The sequence below is a fragment of the Ceratocystis lukuohia genome (assembly GCF_044167205.1).
Source record: "Ceratocystis lukuohia strain C4212 chromosome Unknown Supercontig5_pilon, whole genome shotgun sequence".
In the NCBI taxonomy this organism is placed as follows: Eukaryota; Fungi; Ascomycota; class Sordariomycetes; order Microascales; family Ceratocystidaceae; genus Ceratocystis; species Ceratocystis lukuohia.
The window spans coordinates 2687322-2706326 of record NW_027263524.1 but is presented as its reverse complement, the minus strand read 5'-3'; the positions used below and the strand labels follow the sequence as shown (position 1 = coordinate 2706326).

Here is a 19005-nt window from a genome sequence, read left to right as displayed (position 1 = left end):
GGGTCTTTTCCAAACCCGTTCGGTCTATACCCTGTAGAGAAATATATACATCGGTTGAGATCCGCTCTTCAACCAAGGATTAGATAGAAAAGAAATAACCATAAGTCACAGATCCCTTCTTCTTTCCATTCTAAGGACATTCAGTACGTCCAACTAAATTTGTGGTATTAATATCTAAATACTAGGTCATGGCATCCCCTAAAGAAGCAGACTGTCGGAACAAATCTACTGAATTCAGTTGGATCACTTTTGAAGCCACTCGTGACCCTGTACAGCCACACGTGGAACCGTGCTGGTGTACAGATTGACCGAATTGGTGAAGCTTGTTTCTCTATTCTTTTTCTAAAATCTTAAGTTCTTCCATCATGTACAAAGGCGCTAGAGAATCGCTAAGCATTGTTGCTCAGGGCCAATCGGCCCTATAGGACAGAGCTGCGTGTATGGATTCCAAGCCTAGCCCTATCCATCGACGCCATGTCCAACTTTCCGTTTCTTCCAAGATCATGCACGCTCGTGAGTAGAACGCTGAGTTTTGTCACATAGGCAGAGGCTAAATATTTCAGATCCTAAAGTAGAAGGTCCGCCAGACTATAATCGATTAAAGCATCAGAGCCTCTGCTTGGAAACATGTCGTCTGACGTCTGTCCAGGAGCCAGGTGTCAAAGGCTGCAAGTTGTATTCCTACGACAAAGCCCCTGGATATAATCAAGCTAAGGGAAGATCAACACCCCTTCTTCCTGTTCTGAGAGGATTATCCCCCAGCTCCCAGGTGATCTCAGCCTCTATACAATCATTCTCTGCCTTACTCTACTGGCTGTCATGAGGTTGTTTTCCTGAGTAGGGGCAGCTGCATCATAGTACTTGAGAGTAATAACATAGCATAAAGAAATCATATGTCAGAGTAATGAGTGAAGTCTTCAAAACAATGAGTATCCCTTCCTTTTTACATTTCTTTGTGTAAGGATCAGCAATAGAATTGGCCAGTGAGAGAGGTACATTGGCAGAATTCCAGATCATGGAATGCACTAACAGACATATTTTCAGCAAATCAGAGTGCGTAAAATGTGATGCCCACATAAGACTGATGCCGATGGAGAAAAACGTGATGCCGACGTAGTAACTGCGTCGAAGAAATAGGGCGGCGCATGTAGCTGTCGCCGCTATCCATTCAACATATAGCTAACAATATTAACGTCATGCCAGCACGCGCCATACTATACTGGGCGGAATTTTTATTTGCCGATTCGGGTGCAAGGGTTGCTCCGCCTGTGCAATAATACGGATGTGTTAGTAAATAGTAGGAACCTATGATTACATGGTTACCCCGAATACAGGCTTTCGCCCCCATCAAAAGCTCTGTATCGCAAAGATAGAAGGACATGGATTTTACCAAATAGAGGAGACATGGGTCTAGATGCAAGATAGTTCATTTGCCTGACAACTAATAATACTCACCAGCTTATTAGTATGTTGAAATCAGGTTCGAAAGGACTAACTCACACGGTAACTATTAGCCTTCACTTGTATTTGCGACGCTTCATCTCCTCCTTTACCACTGCCCTTTTGTTAATCTATCCCACCATGCCATGCGCCCTGATAATGCCCTTTACAACAGCAGCACTAAAGGCGAGTCAAGGCGACTGTCTCTGAGCACATTCCGGTATTACTAGCTATAGATAGAAGACGTGTGTGTGTGTCTTAGTCTCATGTCATGATCCATAATTACTGGATGTGGCAATTCTGTTAAGGAGGGGCTGGCTATCCCTAAGCTTGGAGCTCTACTGATTGAGTAGGAAGAACATGGGAATCGAGATATAATTAATCATTGGTAATATGTAGCGTTCACAAGTCCAACGAGTCTCCTCTCCCCTAAGAGGTATGGCTTGCCTGCAATCTTTTCTATATGCGAGATTCGAGATGCAGCTCCAACCGACCACTTGCATGCGAGCAAGATAGACCACTTTCTCGAAGATCACTTTAACCCTACTAGAAGATATTGTCTAGTTTATCCTTCGCATGCTGCCAAGGCTTTTGCACTGTCGAAGCTAAGGGCAGGCATTGAGAAAAGTGAGTGTCCCCCAATAAGATCAGGGAACTGCGACACGTAGAGGCCTGTCGCATTAAATTATCTTGTTCTACAATCAAGCCACATACACGCGCTGCCGCAACCACGACAAACGTTATTCAAGGTCATGATGTATGGCCGAGTTTCAGCCTGCACGAAATCTGCTCCAGTTCAGACTCAAGTATAAAAGGACCTTTAGAATCACATGCTTATATCTTGGCAAAATTGCCTTTATTGTTAATACAGCTCATGAATACCGCAAAATCAACTGCTATTAAGGGGACTCAAAGAAGCTGACAGGCTTCTGCTGCAGGTATACTAGCCGTTACCTTCGGATGCTGTCTTGGCAATTTGCCCACTCATATAGGCATGGTTAGAAGTGAGAAGAATAGCGCGACTTTTAAACCAGTGTACGATTGTCCTAACCTCACCTTTCGATATGGATGCTTTTATTTTTTAACAGATGAAATTACGGTTACAGGGCCTGGGCTACTTTTAGTCCTTCGGCCTATCAAGACTAAAAACACAGTATCTAACAAGCTGCTAAACTCTACAATATTGATCACAAATACACTGGGGGGTAGAATAGACGGCGCACTCAACGCGAAACTCTTGCTAGTTCCATGAAGCTTGCTCTATCCATTGAAAAACCTTGAGTCACACTTATCTCAAATCCGCATTCATGAGGCTCTTCGTCCCCCCCTTTCGACTGAGCGGTGTGGAGGGTATAGATGGTCAGTCTTCTTCCAGACCACCAAACACAACCCATTGGCCAGCATTAGGCCTGCAACTGTGTTTGCCCACCTGTGGGCCATGGGGTGACGGTATTTATGGAAGAAGATGGCTTGAGAGTAACGAAATAATTATATAACAAAAAGGAAAAAAATGAATAAGATTCATTCTGGGCCAGACAAGAAAACAGGAAGGTTAGGTAGAGGGGCTTCTGCGGAAGACAAGGTTAGTAATTGTCTTCCGTGGCTGGACTAAAAGCTGAGCTATGAACGGAGTTCGGTGTAGTTGAATGTCTAGTTTTCCGGAAGCTATTCATAGACTTGACTTGTAGAGATATTTTGGGACCTACGGCAACTCTGTTACCGTGTGCCTTGACGCCGACGCGAGCAAAGCTGCTATATCGTTTTTAGATGTACGGCATTCTTGATGCCGATGTAGCTCTAGCAACATATTTGAATGTGTTTGGACCTACTTGAGAAGAGTCCGGACAAGTATATAAGAGTGCCTCGCCTCGCAACATGTATCTTCTTTTCTTCTTTCTCTAGAACATCAGTTTTATACTTCTCATACCTCGACTTCGCTTACAGCCTCTTCTTGATCCTTCTTACTACTCTATTCTTCCTCAATCCTTAATTTTGTTACTACATCTTTGCCATTGCAAAGTCCCCTCTACAAATCATTAACCAGAGACTATAACTCGACAACCATGCAACGCTGGACTGTTACCCTACTTCTCGCTTTTGTTGCCAGTGCTCTGGCAGCTCCTGGCAATGTTCAACATGTCGGCGAGAACAAAAACGTCGATGGTGATGCCGGTATTTCTAAACGTGAGATCGTCGGCTGTGAGTTTGTCAGATTTGATGACGTGGGCGTAGTTTGCATTTGCGTTGACGACGAAGAGGGCCCCTTCCGGGCTAAAGACGAAGCTTGCGAAAATTAAGAGTTTGTCACCTTTTGGTACAACTGCCATCAGCATAGGGATAGCTGGAACCAGAATAAGATTGCCAGTGACTAGCAGTCCCAATCTTCTAAGCTATCTTTCCGTCAAATACTTTAGCTAAGCTATGCTACTAAAATAAACTCATATATAACTGTCTAAGAATTTCTCGATGTTGAACTATTGGAATGATTTGTTGTAATATTGGATTTCTAGTGTTCAACCTTTGTCTTTAGCAAGCTACAGTCCAAGTTGTAGCAAGATCCTAAACAGAACTTAAAAGGACCGTTGATCGATTTCTAACTTATCATGTTGATCTCGTAAAGTTGCACAGTCACAATTACTGCAATGGAGATGAAGATAGAGTATTTATCCCATGCCTGGTAGGCATACTGTATTTCTTCAGTTTATATATGTTACGCCATCTCTAACTCTAAATGCTAATATTCCGACTGTAAACAATGGCAGTCGGATAATGTGTACCGAGTCCACATGCTGGCATTCAACTAATCTTAACTTTGTTGTTTAAGCTCAAAGTAGAGATCCCAGAGTTAAATCCTTGGGTTCTAAATACTGCCACAAAAACACTATGTCCTCTTGTGTAAAGGGCTAGTCTATTAGGCCCAGCGTTTGCAACATTTCTTACACTTGAATGCGTGAAGCTAGCGCATTGTGCTTGCTACTTGGTTATTACAAGGACGTTTAGGTCATATCCCTTAGACTTTGGAAAGGCACTGGTCAGGGCCAATAAAAGGTTATCTAAGACGAGCATTGACCGCTCCTTGGAAAAAGCTCACAGGAAACTAGTATGCTCTATAGCGAAGGTTGGAGACCTAATTCCGGGTTAGTTTGAAGGGCCCTAAGAGCGGTAACAATATTAGCCTCATTTCTTTTTGGTTTTGCCATGTTTTTTTGGTGGACAAATAGTCGATTAGATGTAAAGACGAGAAATTGGAAGATTTTTGGTGGGTTCGCTTATCATTGACGTTATTTCGATCTAGGATGGCAGTAAATTGTAATGCTGCAATGTAAAAAGAAAATGCATCAATCTCCCTGGACAGCTAGACGCTTAGGTTACACAGATGTTTACAACAACATGCAACTAACTTTGACACACTAAAACTCATTTGCAATGGATTTCCTCCGCTGCACTATTAAAGGGCATGATTCATCTAGCCTTCCAAAAAATGGCCGCTGTATATTCACACGGCAAGAGACATGCCTACACAAACATGTGTCATTCCGTCTTTATGCATGGATTTAAGGGCCGATTTGCTTGGATTGCGTTGCACAGATATTGTCAACAACAAATAGCAATGCTGAAGCTTCAAAAGGCAACTGTGGCAATGGAAACTGAGGTGTTTTGGCGTATTTCTATTTGTCCACATAGTCACTTGATAAGGTGAAATAGCTACTAGCACTCATTCGTCGCGGCTGACTTCTCGTGGGCTTCACCATTGTCGTGGTATCTCTCGGCCACCCATATCAACTGCCCGCTCATCAGGCGTCTCATTCGACTTGAAGAAACTCTGATGCGGGGCCTGGCTTTCATATACTCGTGTTGTCGTATCGCTGTATATCTGTGTCCCCCGGTCACTGCTCTCTTCTCCATTCTCATGAGTTTAATAGCCCTGTAATGCGACAGCACGGCAACTTTTGTCAATTTGCCGCTATAATCAAAATAACAACACGCCCATGTGGATAAGGCAGTGGAGTGAGGGTTAGATGGATGGTGGTGAGCTTCTTGTCTCAAACGTGCATATTAAGCATTTATGCCAGTAATCCGAGTCGGGACGACTAGATTGTCGCCCCTGACCAAGTTTAGCCAACCGCTCTTGCCGATAGTTTCAAATATGATGAGAAGGGCCTCTTCCAAGGTCTTTTGTTCGGTCGGAGAACTTAGGTGAGAAATGTTGAAATCAGTCGAAGTAACCTGATCTAGCGTTAGCAGGATTGTTGACCCTGACCAAGTTTGCCTAGATATTAGGGTTAGTTACAGACATTGACGGTCTTTCCAAACTCGTTCGGTCTATATACTGTACAGGAATATATATATATACATCGGTTGAGATCCGCTCTTCCACCAAGGATTAGGCAGAAAAGCAATAACCATAAATCACAGATCCCTTCTTCTTGTCATTCTAAGGACATTCAGTACGTCCAACTAAATTTGTGGTATTAATACCTAAATCCGAGGTCTTGGCATCCCCTACAGAAACAGGCTATGATTGGAGTATAGATTGGCGAATGCAATTTCCCACTGGCAGGATTGGGCTAGGGCCAAGACTGTGAAAAGGCACTATCCTTCTCTGGGCTGTATTTTTTAACACATATACTGGAACTTCGCTATGCTCGTATTTATACTATAAACAACCGGCGTCATTAGTAGAAAAGGTTTCGGCATATGGGTTGCTGTGTGTACAGCGTTAGTACCTGTGTATTCCACAGGAGTTTGCAGCCAAAGGCTCATAATTATATGATGTCCCAACACCTTTAGGCGCTAAAACAACAAATGATGGTTGCGGGATAACGAGGTCTAGGCGCTAGTGGCTTTGGACAAGCTGCTTAGGAAATGTCCAACAACATAATGTGCTCCTTCACAGGATATAGTCAATTTGTCGTATTATGTTTATTGAATGGTTCACTCACATGATGGTTCCCTAGTCCACTCTCACCAGCGCTTTGTACCAGGCCACATCGTGGTGCAGAGATATTGGGAACTGTCGGATGAATTGGATTTAAGCAGGGGAAGAAACGCATGGGAGAATGTACTGCAGTTGGCGGCAACACTAGGGCCAAGATCCTACAGAAAGAAACAAAAACTATTGTGCTTCTACGTCATTGGCAGTACTAAGGTTGGCGGTTACTATCGGAATTTCCTAGCATGCCGTGGAGATATTATCTAAATGAAGGGGAAAAAAAGGACACTACGTTGTGTACAGGGTGTTTGTCTACGACTTTTGGTAGTTGGAATTCTCCCCAGTTGCTAAATCTAACAAAAACATATATCGAGCAGAGTCTTGCAAGCAGATTGAAGCTGGAGCTACTACATGAGTTGAAAGTCAGTCTTGATTATCCTTGCTCATTTTACACACAACGGGTCTGACAGTCCCCCATCGCCAGGATCGTCAACAGGACTATTTCTAGTGTAAATTTCACTGCTATGTTCAGAAGGATTCCCACGATTAGAAGGACGACGCCCATGTAGAATCTAGTATCGGGGAATAGATGTGGTGTAATTTATTATATCGTGCATTTCCGCGCGCAGAACAAGGGCAACGCCAATGGGGTACCCAAATATCGTATGATATAGGTGTCTTGCTAAGAATGACCAACGGGCACCACTTGGTCGGTGTATATGCCTCTTGCTGCCTAGTGGCCTAATTGCAGTGGAAGCTTGGGGGCTTGAAAATCCAGATATTATGATTCTCATCACTGTCCGTCGGAAAGGCCGATTCCATGAAAGCAGGCTGCTATTTTGCATGAAGGGCGTCATGAGTGGTTGGCAGTGGCCAATGGCATTAACGGCTGAGACACCTTTAAGTAGAAATGTGACAAGTCCCGCAAGCCGGTCCCCGGCACATCCCTTTCTACCAAGTGGATAGTCTCTATGCAGGCAAATTAAGCCAGAGTCTATTGTCATGAAAGATATTAGAGTCTGAGTCTGGTATGTGGTGGGTTTGCATTCATTTGCATCAAGGCCTGAGAAAGTATCATAAATCAACTCACAAACGAGACAGTAGCCGTTAAGAGGCCTATCAGGAAAGGGCCATCATGGGCTGGGAGCGAGGGGAAGACAGGAAAGGCTAGGGAGGAGGGGGTGAGGTGGTCAAGTAAAACTCAACCTAGCATCCTAACTTGGAACTTGCGGGTATAGTTGGAGAGTCAAGGATGTGGGGTGATGGAGATAATCTTGGAAATTTATAGACAACAACAAACAACTAAGCCAAGGGCCCATTTCATCTTCAATATCCAAAGTCGCGTCGTGCGTAGGCGGTATGATGTAAGCACACATTTCAGACAAAACCATGGGGGCTCTCTTAGAAAAAGGGACGCAAGACTGTGGATGAGAAGACTGAAATCAAACGAAACAAGGATGTTCTGAGTATTCCAGATGGTGACTAGGCTAGACAAGGTATTTGTTAAAGAGACTGATTGCCACAAACCAACCCATCTAGTCAGAAAACAGTCGTATCATTTTAGCTGTGTTTGCACAGGCTTGTGCTCCGTTCTGACTAATGAATCACGTATGACTTTACATTAACATGATGGGGAAACACCACAAATTGAAAGTGTGACACGATACGATTCTAGATAGCAGTGGTATGCATAATAAGCAATGTAGTGAAGTGGGATTGAGCACCAGACCATCAGCTTCATAGCGTACACTGCCCATACCCACGTATTAGCTCATCTTGATATGGCATTATCCTTTGACCATAAACTTTGCCTAAACGAATATCACATCAATATGCTGTACAAAGCAAAACTGCAAGCTTACACATGTCATTTCACAGCTTGCTGCCGATTCAACAGGCATTGATGCTACCGACAGAACAAGCAGAAGTATGGAGGTCAGAAAGCCAGTCATGAGACGACAAAGTGCAATCCATGCCTATATAACACAGAGACTTGACGCAAATAAGTGTGTAGCAAACTTTTCTTTTCGTTGACTGAAATAGAAATAGCCATTTCAAAACTAAACCTCTAGTTAGTGCCTCTAAAAATTGGTATCAAATGATAATAGCGCTAGAGAATCGCTATGAATCCTTGCTCAGGGCCAACCGGCCCCATGGGACATAGCTGCGTGTATGGATTCCAAGCCTAACTCTATCCATTGACACTATGCCCAGCTTTCCGTTTCTTCCAAGATCATTCGCGCTCGTGAGTAGAAGGCTGGGTTTTGTCGCATAGGCAGAGGCTAGACATTTCAGATCCTAAAGTATAAGGTCCGCCAGACTATAATCGATCAAAGGATGGGAGGCTTCGCTTGGAAATATGTCGTCTGACGGCTGTTCAGGATCCAGGTGACAAAGGCTGCAAGTTGCATTCCCACGACGAAGTCCCCGAATACAATCAAGCTAAGGGAAGAATCCTACTTTGATATGAAGTACAGATCAGATGTAGCATTCCACCCATAGTTGGCCCCAATATACACAAGCTATTCGTGAGCAAACCCTTGGAGGAGAGTAGCGCAGAGGGACGCGTTCAACTGGAGTTTTCAGCACCGTCCCATTTCAAGACGGACAGCACCTCATAATGCACAAACTAACATTGGTACTACTGTGCAGAGTGTATGAACATCTAGCTCATCGTCACAAGTCACGCTGAGATTATAGGAAGCATTGCAGCATGGAAGGATTGGTGTATTTATGGTTTCAAGCCAAGCCTTCTTTTCTAATGAAAGAGAAAGTACATGCACGTTGCTGAGAAAAGGAAAACTACTCACAAGCAACTGCGAGGGAACATCCTAGTAGACTGATACGTACAATGTCAAAGGAGCCCAGACAGGCCTCGAATATCAATAACAAATACCCAACTACCCACCACAGCCCCAGCACCACATAACTATTATCCCATCGAGAACAACAGTTTGATCCAAGTAGAAAAAATGGGCAGTTGGAATCTAGGCCTATTTTATGGTGCTAAGAAGGATGGACATATAGATTGATTAATCAAAGATCAAGCCCTAAATCTCAGAATGTACCATCTCCCATGCACCAAATACCATGCATGTGGGTCAGGGATGTTGTTCGGAGTTAGGATCTCTACAGCACATTGAACTGTCTGCAGTAGGGCATTGGCAGTCTTCCCCAATTGATTCCTTTTCAGATCTCGTCTTAACTCCGGTTCTTCAGGGGTCTACAGTTTTCCACGGCTAGATTTGTGCTACATAATTAGTCAGCAGTAAAGTTTACGAAATACACGGCGATCCCGTTTAAACAATGTTCTCTTCATCCAAGACTACATAAGTCATAGCGACAGAACCCAGTGCCACTAATATCAACTCTGCAACCATCATCGCCAAGCCAGGAATTACATGCGATTTTCGTTCGCCTTTCTACCAAATGATAACCTCAAAAAATGTCCAGTCGGTAGTCTAGTGTGATATGGGTGTACATGTAGTGCTAAAGGGAAGATACGAACTCGGTCAATACTGTAACATTGAATTAGTAATTCTTGAGCTATCCATTCAACAGATAGCTAACAATAATGTGTTGTCAGCACGCGCCATACTTGGCGGAATTTCTAATAGCCCATTCGGGTGTAAGGGTTGCTCCGCATGTGCAATAATATGGATGTGCCAGTGTATAGTAGGAACCTGTGATTACGTGACAATCCCTGCTATGTCCTCTTACCCCCACCAAAAGCTCTGTATCAGGAAGATGGAAAGAGATGGATAATACCAAATCGACGGGGCATAGATCTGGATGCAAGATAGTACATCTGGCTAACAACTAATACTAATCACCAGCTTCTTAGTATGTTGAAATCAGGTTCGAAAAGACTCACTCACATGGTAACAATTGGCCTTCGCTTATATTTGCAGTGCTTCATCTCCTCCTGTACCACGGCCCTTTTGTTAATCTATCCTACTATGCTGTGTGCCCTAATAATGCCCTTTACAACAGCAGCACTCAATGCGAGTCAAGGCGATAGCCACTGCGCACATTGCGATATTACTGGCTATAGCTAGAAGACGTGTGTGTGTCTTAGTCTCGTGTTATGAACCATAATCACTGGATGTGGCAATTCTGTTACGGGGGGCTGACTATGGCTAAGCTTGGAGCTCTACTGATTGAATAAGAAGAACAAGGGAATCGAGATATAATTAACCATTAGTAATATGTAACGTTCACATGTCCAACGAGTCTCCTCTCCCCTACGAGGCATGGCTTGCCTGCAATCTTTTCTATGTAAGAGATTCGAGATGCAGCTCCAACCGACCACTTGCATCCGAGCAGGCCAGACCTCTTTATCGAAGATCACTATAACCCTACTGGAAGATATTTTCCAGTTTATCCTTAGCATGCTGCCAAGGCCTTTGCACTGTCGAAGTTAAGGGCAGGCATTGAGAAAAGTGAGTGTCCCCGAATAAGACAAGGGAACTACGACACGGAAAGGCCCGTTGCATTAAATTATCTCATTCTAGAATCAAGCCACATACAGGCGCTGCCTGAACCACGACAAACGTTGTTCAAGGACATGACGTATGGCCGAGTTTCAGCCTGCACGAAATCTGCTGGTTCAGACTCAAGTGTAGAAGGGCCTCTAGAGTCACATGCTTAAATCTTGGGAAAATTACCATCATTGTTCATACAGCTTATGAATACCTCAAAATCAACCGCTATTAAGGGAATCAAAGACGCTTACAGGCTTCTGCTGCAGGTATACTAGCCATTAGCTTGGGATGCTGTTTTGGCAATTTGCCGACTCATATATAGGCAGAGTTAGGAGTGAGCAGAATAACACGACTCTTAAACCAGTGTACAATTGTCCTAAGCTTATCTTTCGAGACGTATGCTTTTCTTTTTAACAGATGAAATTACAGTTACAGGACCTGGCCTATTTTAGTCCTTCAGCCTATCAAGACCAAAAACACAGTATCTGACGAGCTACTAGAAACTACAATATTGATCGCAAATACACTGGGGAGTAGAGTAGAATAGACGGCGCACTCAATGAGAAACTCTTGCTAGTTCCGTGAAACTTGCTCTGTCCGTTGAAAAACCATGAGTCACACTTATTTCAAATCCGCATTCATGAGGCTCCTCATCCCCCCCTTTCGACTGAGCGGTGTGGAAGGTATAGATGATCAGTCGCCTTCCAGACCACCAAACACAACTCATCGGCCAGCATTAGGCCTGCAACTGTGTTTGCCCGCCTGCCTGTGGGCCGTGCTATGTAAGAATGGGTTGACGGTATTTATGGAAGAAGATGGCTTGAGAGTGACGAAATAATTATATAACATGATGAAAAAAAAATAGAAAAGACTTATTCTCGGACCAGACGAGAAAACAGAAGGGGTAGATTCAGCGCCTTCTGCGGAAAACACGGTTGCCAATTGTCTTCCGTGGCCGGACTAAAACCTGAGCTATGAAAAGAGTTCGGTATAGTTGAATTTCCACTTTTCCGGAACGATTTCAGAGACTTGACTTATAGAGATATTATGGAAGCTATGGCAACTCTGTTATCGTGTGCCTTGACGCCGAGGTGAGCGTAGCTGCTATATATCGTTTTTAGATGTACGGCATTCTTGATTTGGTGATTCTCTTACGCATTCTTGATGCGGATGTAGCTCTAGCGATGTAGAAATAGTAGCATGATTAAATGTGTTTAGACCTACTTGAGAAGCGTCTGGACAAGTATAAAAGAGTGCCTCGCCTCGCAACATGTATCTACTTTTCTTCTTTCTCTAGAACATCAGTTTTATAGTTCTCATACCTCGACTTCGCTTACAGCCTCTTCTTCTTCAATCCTGAATTTTGTTACAACATCTTTGCCATTGCAAAGTCCCCTCTACAAATCATTAACCAGAAACTATAACTCGACAATCATGCAACACTGGACTGTTACCCTACTTCTCGCTTTTGCTGCCAGTGCTCTGGCAGCTCCTGGCAACCTTCAAAATGTCGGCGAGAACAAAAACCTCGATGGTGATGCCAGTGTTTCTAAACGTGTGATCGTCGGCTGTGGGTTTGTCAACTTTGATGACGTGGGCTGGGTTTGCATTTGTGTTGACGACGAAGAGGGCCCCTTCCCGGCTGACGACGAATTCTGCGCAGAGTAGGAGTTTGGCAGCCTTTGGTAGAACTACCTTGCATAGAGATAGCTGGAACCAGCGTAAGATTGGCAGTGACTAGCAGTCCCAATCTCCTCAGCTATCTTTCTGTCAAATGCTTTAGCTAAGCTATGCTACTAAAATAAATTCATGTATAATTGTCAACTGTCCAAGAATTGCTCGATGTTGAACTATTGGAATGATTTGATGTAATTTTGAATTGCTCGTGTTCAACCTTTGCCTTTAGCAAGCTACAGTCCAGCAAGTTGTAGCAAGATCCTAAACTGAACTTGAAAGGACCGGTGATCGATTTCCAACTTAGCATGTCGATCTCGTCAAGTTGCATAGTCACAATTACCTGCAATAGAGATCAAGATAGAGTATTTATCCCATGCCCGGTAGGCATACGGTATTTCTTTAGTGTGTATATGTTGCGCAATCTCTAACCTTAAATGCTTATATTTTGAGTGTAAACAACGGCAGTTGGACAATGTTTACCGAGTCCACACGGTGGTGCCATCTCAGTCATCCAACTAATCTTAACTTGGTTGTGTAAGCTCAAATTAGAGATCCCAGAGTTAAATCCTTGGGCTCTAAATACTACTACAAAAACACAATGTCCTCTTGTGTAGAGGGCTAGTCTATTAGGCCTAGCGTTTGCAACACTTCTTACACTTGAATGCATGATGCTAGTGCATTGTTCTCGTTACTTAGTTATTAAAAGGACGTTTAGGTCAAATCTCTTAGACTTTGGAAAGGCACTGGTCAGGACCAATAAAAGGTCTTATCTAAGACGAGCATTGACCGCTCCTTGGAAAAAGCTCCCAGGAAACTAGGATGCTCTACAGCGTGGTCTCGCTAATAGCCCTAGCCGCGGGTGCTCTTGCGCTATGAGATAGCCCGAGTCACCGAACATAAAAGCCCAAGAAGAGAGATTAGGATACATAGCAGTTTCATCAGACTTCGAAGCATCGTAGTAGAAGAGAGTGTCACCTATCAATATTCAGAATATATATGCTACTAGCTTTATAAATGGCACATGCTTTCATCAACCAACTTTTATGGGAATAAAGTAAGGCCTGTAAGTTGTGATTGTAGGCAATGTGGTAGAGACACGGTTTTTGGCTACTACTCTCAGGCTAATTTTTGCATGCTGCAGGTGATGGTGCACACGGAAACGGAGTCTAATAACCTTGTTAGTCCAGTCAAGCTAATGATTATAAGGAATAGGATCACACCACAATGCAATATGGGTCTCTGTTGTGACATATGTCTATTTCATTCGAATTGATTGAGGACTAAGTTCTAAATCTCTTCACAACATCGTGCGCCACGTATCTACATAACATGTTTACCCGACGTTATTCCGAGTGGAGCTGGAATCTCCACAACATTCCCCCAGATACGGCGTCATTCGGAATATTCAGCTTGGTCGGAAATTGGACGGATGTTTATGTCTGACCGAAAATTGTTGAACTTTTGGACGCTTAGAGGCTTCGTGAGTCCATCTGCTAGCATCTTGTCGGTTGTAACATATTCCAGTTTTATTTTGCCTTCACGTATCCAGTCCTTGATGGCGTGAAACTGTACGTCGATGTGCTTGGTTCTGGAACTCTCACCTAAGTTCTTCGCAATCTTTAGGGCCGCTTGGTTGTCGCCATATATTAGAGTGTCTTCTCTGATTTTAATGGTTTGGGCGGCTTGTTCTAAGTTGTTTTCGAATTTTAGTGTTTCCAGACACCATTTCACCAGTCTGCGTATCCAGATTCCTTCCTTTGCGCAAGGGGTGAAGCCAACGTATTCCGATTCCGTGGTAGATGTTGCTACACTTCGTTGTTTCTGTGATTTCCATTGGATCGGTCCACCTGCTAGCAAAAATATCATGCCAGATATTGACTTCCTGTCTTTGGAGTTGGCATAGTCGGCGTCTGAGTATCCGACTAGAAAATCGTCCATTCCCCCAAGACGTGACGGGTCAAATTCAATGCCTAGGGAGGCAGTGTCTCTGAGGTATCTTGCCACACGTTTTGCTGCGTCCAGGTGCCTTTCCGCAGGGTCCGAAATGTGTTGTGATAGGTAAGATGTAGCAAACGAAATGTCTGGCCTGGTCATGACACTCGGGTACATGAGTGTGCCAATAAGGGACTGGTAAGCTCCCTTGTCCGCCGCTTTTTCTTCAGGGCGTTTAGGCTCTAATGTTTCCCACGAGCTGATCGGAGCACCGATCGGTCTTGATCGGTTGGCTGCCATGTCAAGTTCTATGGCCATCTTCTCAATGTATTTCGTTTGAGTTAGCCACATCTTCCTTTTCTCCCTGTTCCGGGTGATCTCCATCCCTAGAAATGACCTTAGTTCCCCCATGTCCTTGATTCCGATTGTGCGAGCGATTCCTGCTATAAGGTCATTTATCTTTGATTCACTCGATCCTGCGACCGCGATGTCGTCAACGTATATCAAGATCATGGTTCCCCCATTTGGGTCCACCATTATGCATTCATCTTCTGCACATGGGATTAGTCCAAGTCTAGATAGGCATGCTACTATCTTGTTGCGCCATGCATATGATGCTTGTCTGAGTCCATACAGAGCTTTGTTCAGTTTCCATGCCACCCCTTTCTTCTGCAGCGGTGGGGGTGGGATCAAATACACGACTTCTTCTATTTTGGCTTGCGCGAATGCATTGGTAGCATCCACTTTTCGACATTTCAGATCTAACGCACATACAATGGCGAAGAAAATCCTAGTTGTCGCTGGTTTAGGAGTCGGTGCATATGTCTCATGGAAATCGATGCCTTGTATCTGTCTGAACCCTTGTGCTACCAACCTGGCTTTGAGTTTCTCAGGTTGTCCATCAGTGCTTGGCTTGGTCTTGAAGATGAACTTCGTGTTGACTAGTTTCATGCCTTTCTTGATTGGCACTTCTGTCCATGTGTTGAACCCTTGCAGGGTCTCTATTTCGATGTTAATGGCTTTTCGCCATCCTGATGCATTTGTTGGGTGGTTGATTGCCTCTTCGTAGCTTTCTGGATCGCGTTGGGCCATCCTTGCGATCATGGCTCGGATTCGCTTTGTCATGGGGTTTGACTCGTTGTCGTCTTCTTCTTGGATGTGGAAGTAGGGCCTTTTTAACATTCCCCTGGTGTATAAATCCTGGATTGTCTGGTTTATCCTATTCTGAACCGTTTCAGGAGTTTCCTTGATTGTCGTTTGAAGTTCTTGTCCCTGTTCTGATGCTGGTGCGATTCTCTCGTGGCTTTCGGTGTTCATGTCCGTCTCCATATCAGGTTCATCGCTAGTGTTGTCTTTCTCATGTGGTGTTTCGATTTCGTCACGAATTTCCACAATTTCTTGCTGTATCTCTGGTGTGTCGACTTGACATTGTTCCTTCACAACCTCTTCCTGGTCCATGATTTCCATGTGTTGTTCAGGAATGAGTGTGTTTCTTTCCCCCATTTGAGTATCAGCTTCTATCAGGAACTGTGGTTGGTTACTCGTTTCAGTCGGTTCAAGTAGGGTTCCCCCTGGTGTATCATGGAAAAACTTTAGTGACTCAGTAATGACAGGTTTCCCTTTTTCAATGTCCCAGATTGTGTATCTTCCAAGAACGTTTTCATCAATTGACAGCAATATTCCGTCCTTGCCTCGGGATCTGAATTTGTTCCCTTGTCCAGCTTCGGTTTTCTTGCTGTGGTCTTTGTGAAAGATGACTTTGCAGCCCCATCTGTGGATGTGCATTATGCTTGGGGCTATGCTGTAGAACATCTCGAACGGTGACTTTTTGCCTTTGATGTCTGCTCTATTTGCTAGATATGCTGCATGGACAGCTGCATATGGCCAGAATCTTGTGGGCATAGATGAGTCTACGAGTAATGTGCGGATTGAATCATTTATCGTCCTGATTGCTCGTTCAGCTACTCCATTTTGGCTCGATGTTCCTGGGATCGTGAACTGTGCCTCAGATCCGAACTTGCTCTTCCACTCTAGAGTCAATTTCTTGAGTTCAGGGGCGTTGTCTGTTCTGAAGGCTTTGATGGTTTTACCCATCTTGAGTTCTATTTGTCTCTTCCACTCGTTCAGGATGTTTGCGATTTCTCTCCTGTTCTGAATGGCGATGACCCACTTGTATTTTGATGCATCGTCTACCAATATGATGTAGTATTTGGCCATGTTTAGTCCAATGGGATGGTTGCCTGATACGTCCATGTGGATTAAGTCGAGAGGTTCCTGGGCTGCGAGAGTGTGGGAGTGTCCATTTGTTTTGGTGATCTTCCCTTCGGTGCATGATTGACATTGATATCCCAGTGGCTTCGGGTCGATCTGTATGTAGTTCTTGTCCGCCGATTGGTTTCTCATTTGTCTCATTCTATGTTCGCCTGCATGACCGAATTTCTCATGTGCCTCCTGGTACGTCATGTGGGCTTCCATCTGTTTGTCAATTCCGGTGTATGGCAATGTATAAAGATTGCCAGTTTCATCAAAGTAGGTCCGTCGTGAACCTTTGCTGATGTATGCACCTTCTTCTTCTGCTACGACTTTGATTCCTTGTTTGCAAATTCTTTTGACGGAAAGTAGATTTTGATTTAATCCATCGACAAAGTATACTTCAGTAACTACCGAGAACCCTCCCACATTGATCTTGGCATAACCCAACGTTCTGGTCTCCAGTTGGAGTCCACCCCAATAGACCGGAATCGGATCTATGTTTTTGGGTCTGTGGATTTTTGTTAGATCACCTGTGAGGTTGTCTGTGCTGCCACTGTCTACGATCCAGTAGCTTGGGGTTCTCGTACCTGTTGCTGTCTTTTCTACAATGGATGCATTAGATCGAATAATCTTGTCCGATTGCTTCTTCTTGGTGTGGCATTCATCTTCGGTGTGGCCAAACTTTTTGCACCAGTCGCATTTTGGTCCTTCTCGTCTTCTGTCCCGTCGGGCCTTGGATGCTGATTCGTTTGGCGTGTTACTTGGATTGCCTTTTAACACGCTTTCCAAGTCACAGTCGATCTTTTCCATCACATCTTTCCAGTACCCCGAGGGTTGGTTGACGTGTTTGTTAAACACGTTTGCGATGTGCTTTGGCATCAGCAGCACCCATTGCCTGATGACTAGTCTTGCCAAAAAATTGTCCGACTTCGGTTCAGTCGAGAGGCTCTCCATTCCTTGGTAGTTTGAGATTTTCTTTCTCAAATAGTACCATCTGAATGTTGCTTTGTCACCAGTCTTCCACTCCCTGCCCAGGTCATCATCAAGGTCGGCGAAGATACAGTTGCTGCGGTGGTTGCTGCCTTGATTGTATATTCCTTTGAGCAAGGTCCAACATTCTTTGGCGTTTTCCGCGTCGCAGACGAGTTTCTTGTCATCCTCGGTAAGGCCGGCTCGTATTATTGCCATCGCATTTGCTTCGTCCATGGAGTGTTGTCGCGATGACTTCTCAATCTGCATCGCCTCCTTGAAGTCGGTTTCTTCTAGTCCCTCAAATAGGTGAAGAAGATCGTATCCTCGGAGGTTTCTGATTGTCTGCCGTGACCACTTCTCCCAGTTTATGTTGTCTAGTTTCTGGAGATCCTGGAAGATAAGGTTACCGGATAGGTTGATCGCCTTCTCCGAAATGGATTTTTGTTCATCATTTGCGAGTTTTGCGACCAGCGTCTCGAGGATTTTGGCAATGTTGTCCATTTCAGATGGCTGGGGAGCGGGTTTCTCGTTAGTGCTCATGGTGTTTATTTGGTTGAGTGAATCTGATGAGTGGTATTAATCAAAGATAGAATTGAAATTAAAAGAAAATAAGAATAAGAAATGTTCGCGCTTTAAATGCAGATGTTTGATTATAGATGGAGTTTTTTTTTTTTTTGAATTGGATTGAATTGATATGTGTTTTCGGTTGTGGTATCAAATGTTCTCTGGTCGTATAGATTTATATCGATGTTTTCAATATGTGAATCTTGATAGAGGTCTTTTCGTATTTGATGTATTGTTGCTTTCTTGGAGGTTCTCTAAACTGTTGAAAGCACCGGGCTCATAACCTGTTGTGACATATGTCTATTTCATTCGAATTGATTGAGGACTAAGTTCTAAATCTCTTCACAACATCGTGCGCCACGTATCTACATAACATGTTTACCCGACGTTATTCCGAGTGGAGCTGGAATCTCCACAACAGTCTCGATCAGGGGAGTGATGCCCCAATATTGTTAGCAGTATTACTGCTCAGATCCTAGCGCGCGCATATCAGATCGTGGTTGGGATATTGTATCCCACACGCTCCCTGTATTTGTAATTATCCTCTGCATTTTCGTCATCTTGATAGTCTACTTGTAACAATCACCAAATTCCTCAGATACTTGGTTACAGAAACCTATAAAGGTATTTAATTGAGTGCCATAACTTTCTATAGTGGCCCAATCGCTACCTCTCTAGCCTCAGAACCTAGTTGTCATTAGCTTCATGTAGGGTGCGTCTCGTCGAACTACGACCCTACTGCGGCTTTTC

General features: G+C 44.0%; 3 protein-coding genes across 3 annotated transcripts; 2 read left to right on the top strand and 1 right to left on the bottom strand.

The window, feature by feature from the left end:
• Positions 1–3503: 3503 nt before the first annotated feature.
• On the top strand, positions 3504–3737 carry HOO65_050577 (uncharacterized protein; the record flags this gene model as incomplete). Its single annotated transcript, XM_071000947.1, has 1 exon — positions 3504–3737. One exon carries the CDS (start codon positions 3504–3506, stop codon positions 3735–3737), a length of 234 nt encoding a protein of 77 aa, XP_070858636.1.
• An 8554-nt stretch (positions 3738–12291) lies between these two features.
• HOO65_050576 (uncharacterized protein) lies at positions 12292–12525 on the top strand (the record flags this gene model as incomplete). The annotated part of the gene is made up of 1 exon (XM_071000946.1): positions 12292–12525. The coding sequence occupies one exon, from the start codon at positions 12292–12294 to the stop codon at positions 12523–12525; it is 234 nt and encodes a 77-aa protein (XP_070858635.1).
• Positions 12526–13926: 1401 nt separating this feature from the next.
• Positions 13927–18231, bottom strand: HOO65_050575 (Retrovirus-related Pol polyprotein from transposon TNT 1-94; the record flags this gene model as incomplete). Its single annotated transcript, XM_071000945.1, has 1 exon — positions 13927–18231. The coding sequence occupies one exon, from the start codon at positions 18229–18231 to the stop codon at positions 13927–13929; it is 4305 nt and encodes a 1434-aa protein (XP_070858634.1).
• Between the last annotated feature and the right edge of the window lie 774 nt (positions 18232–19005).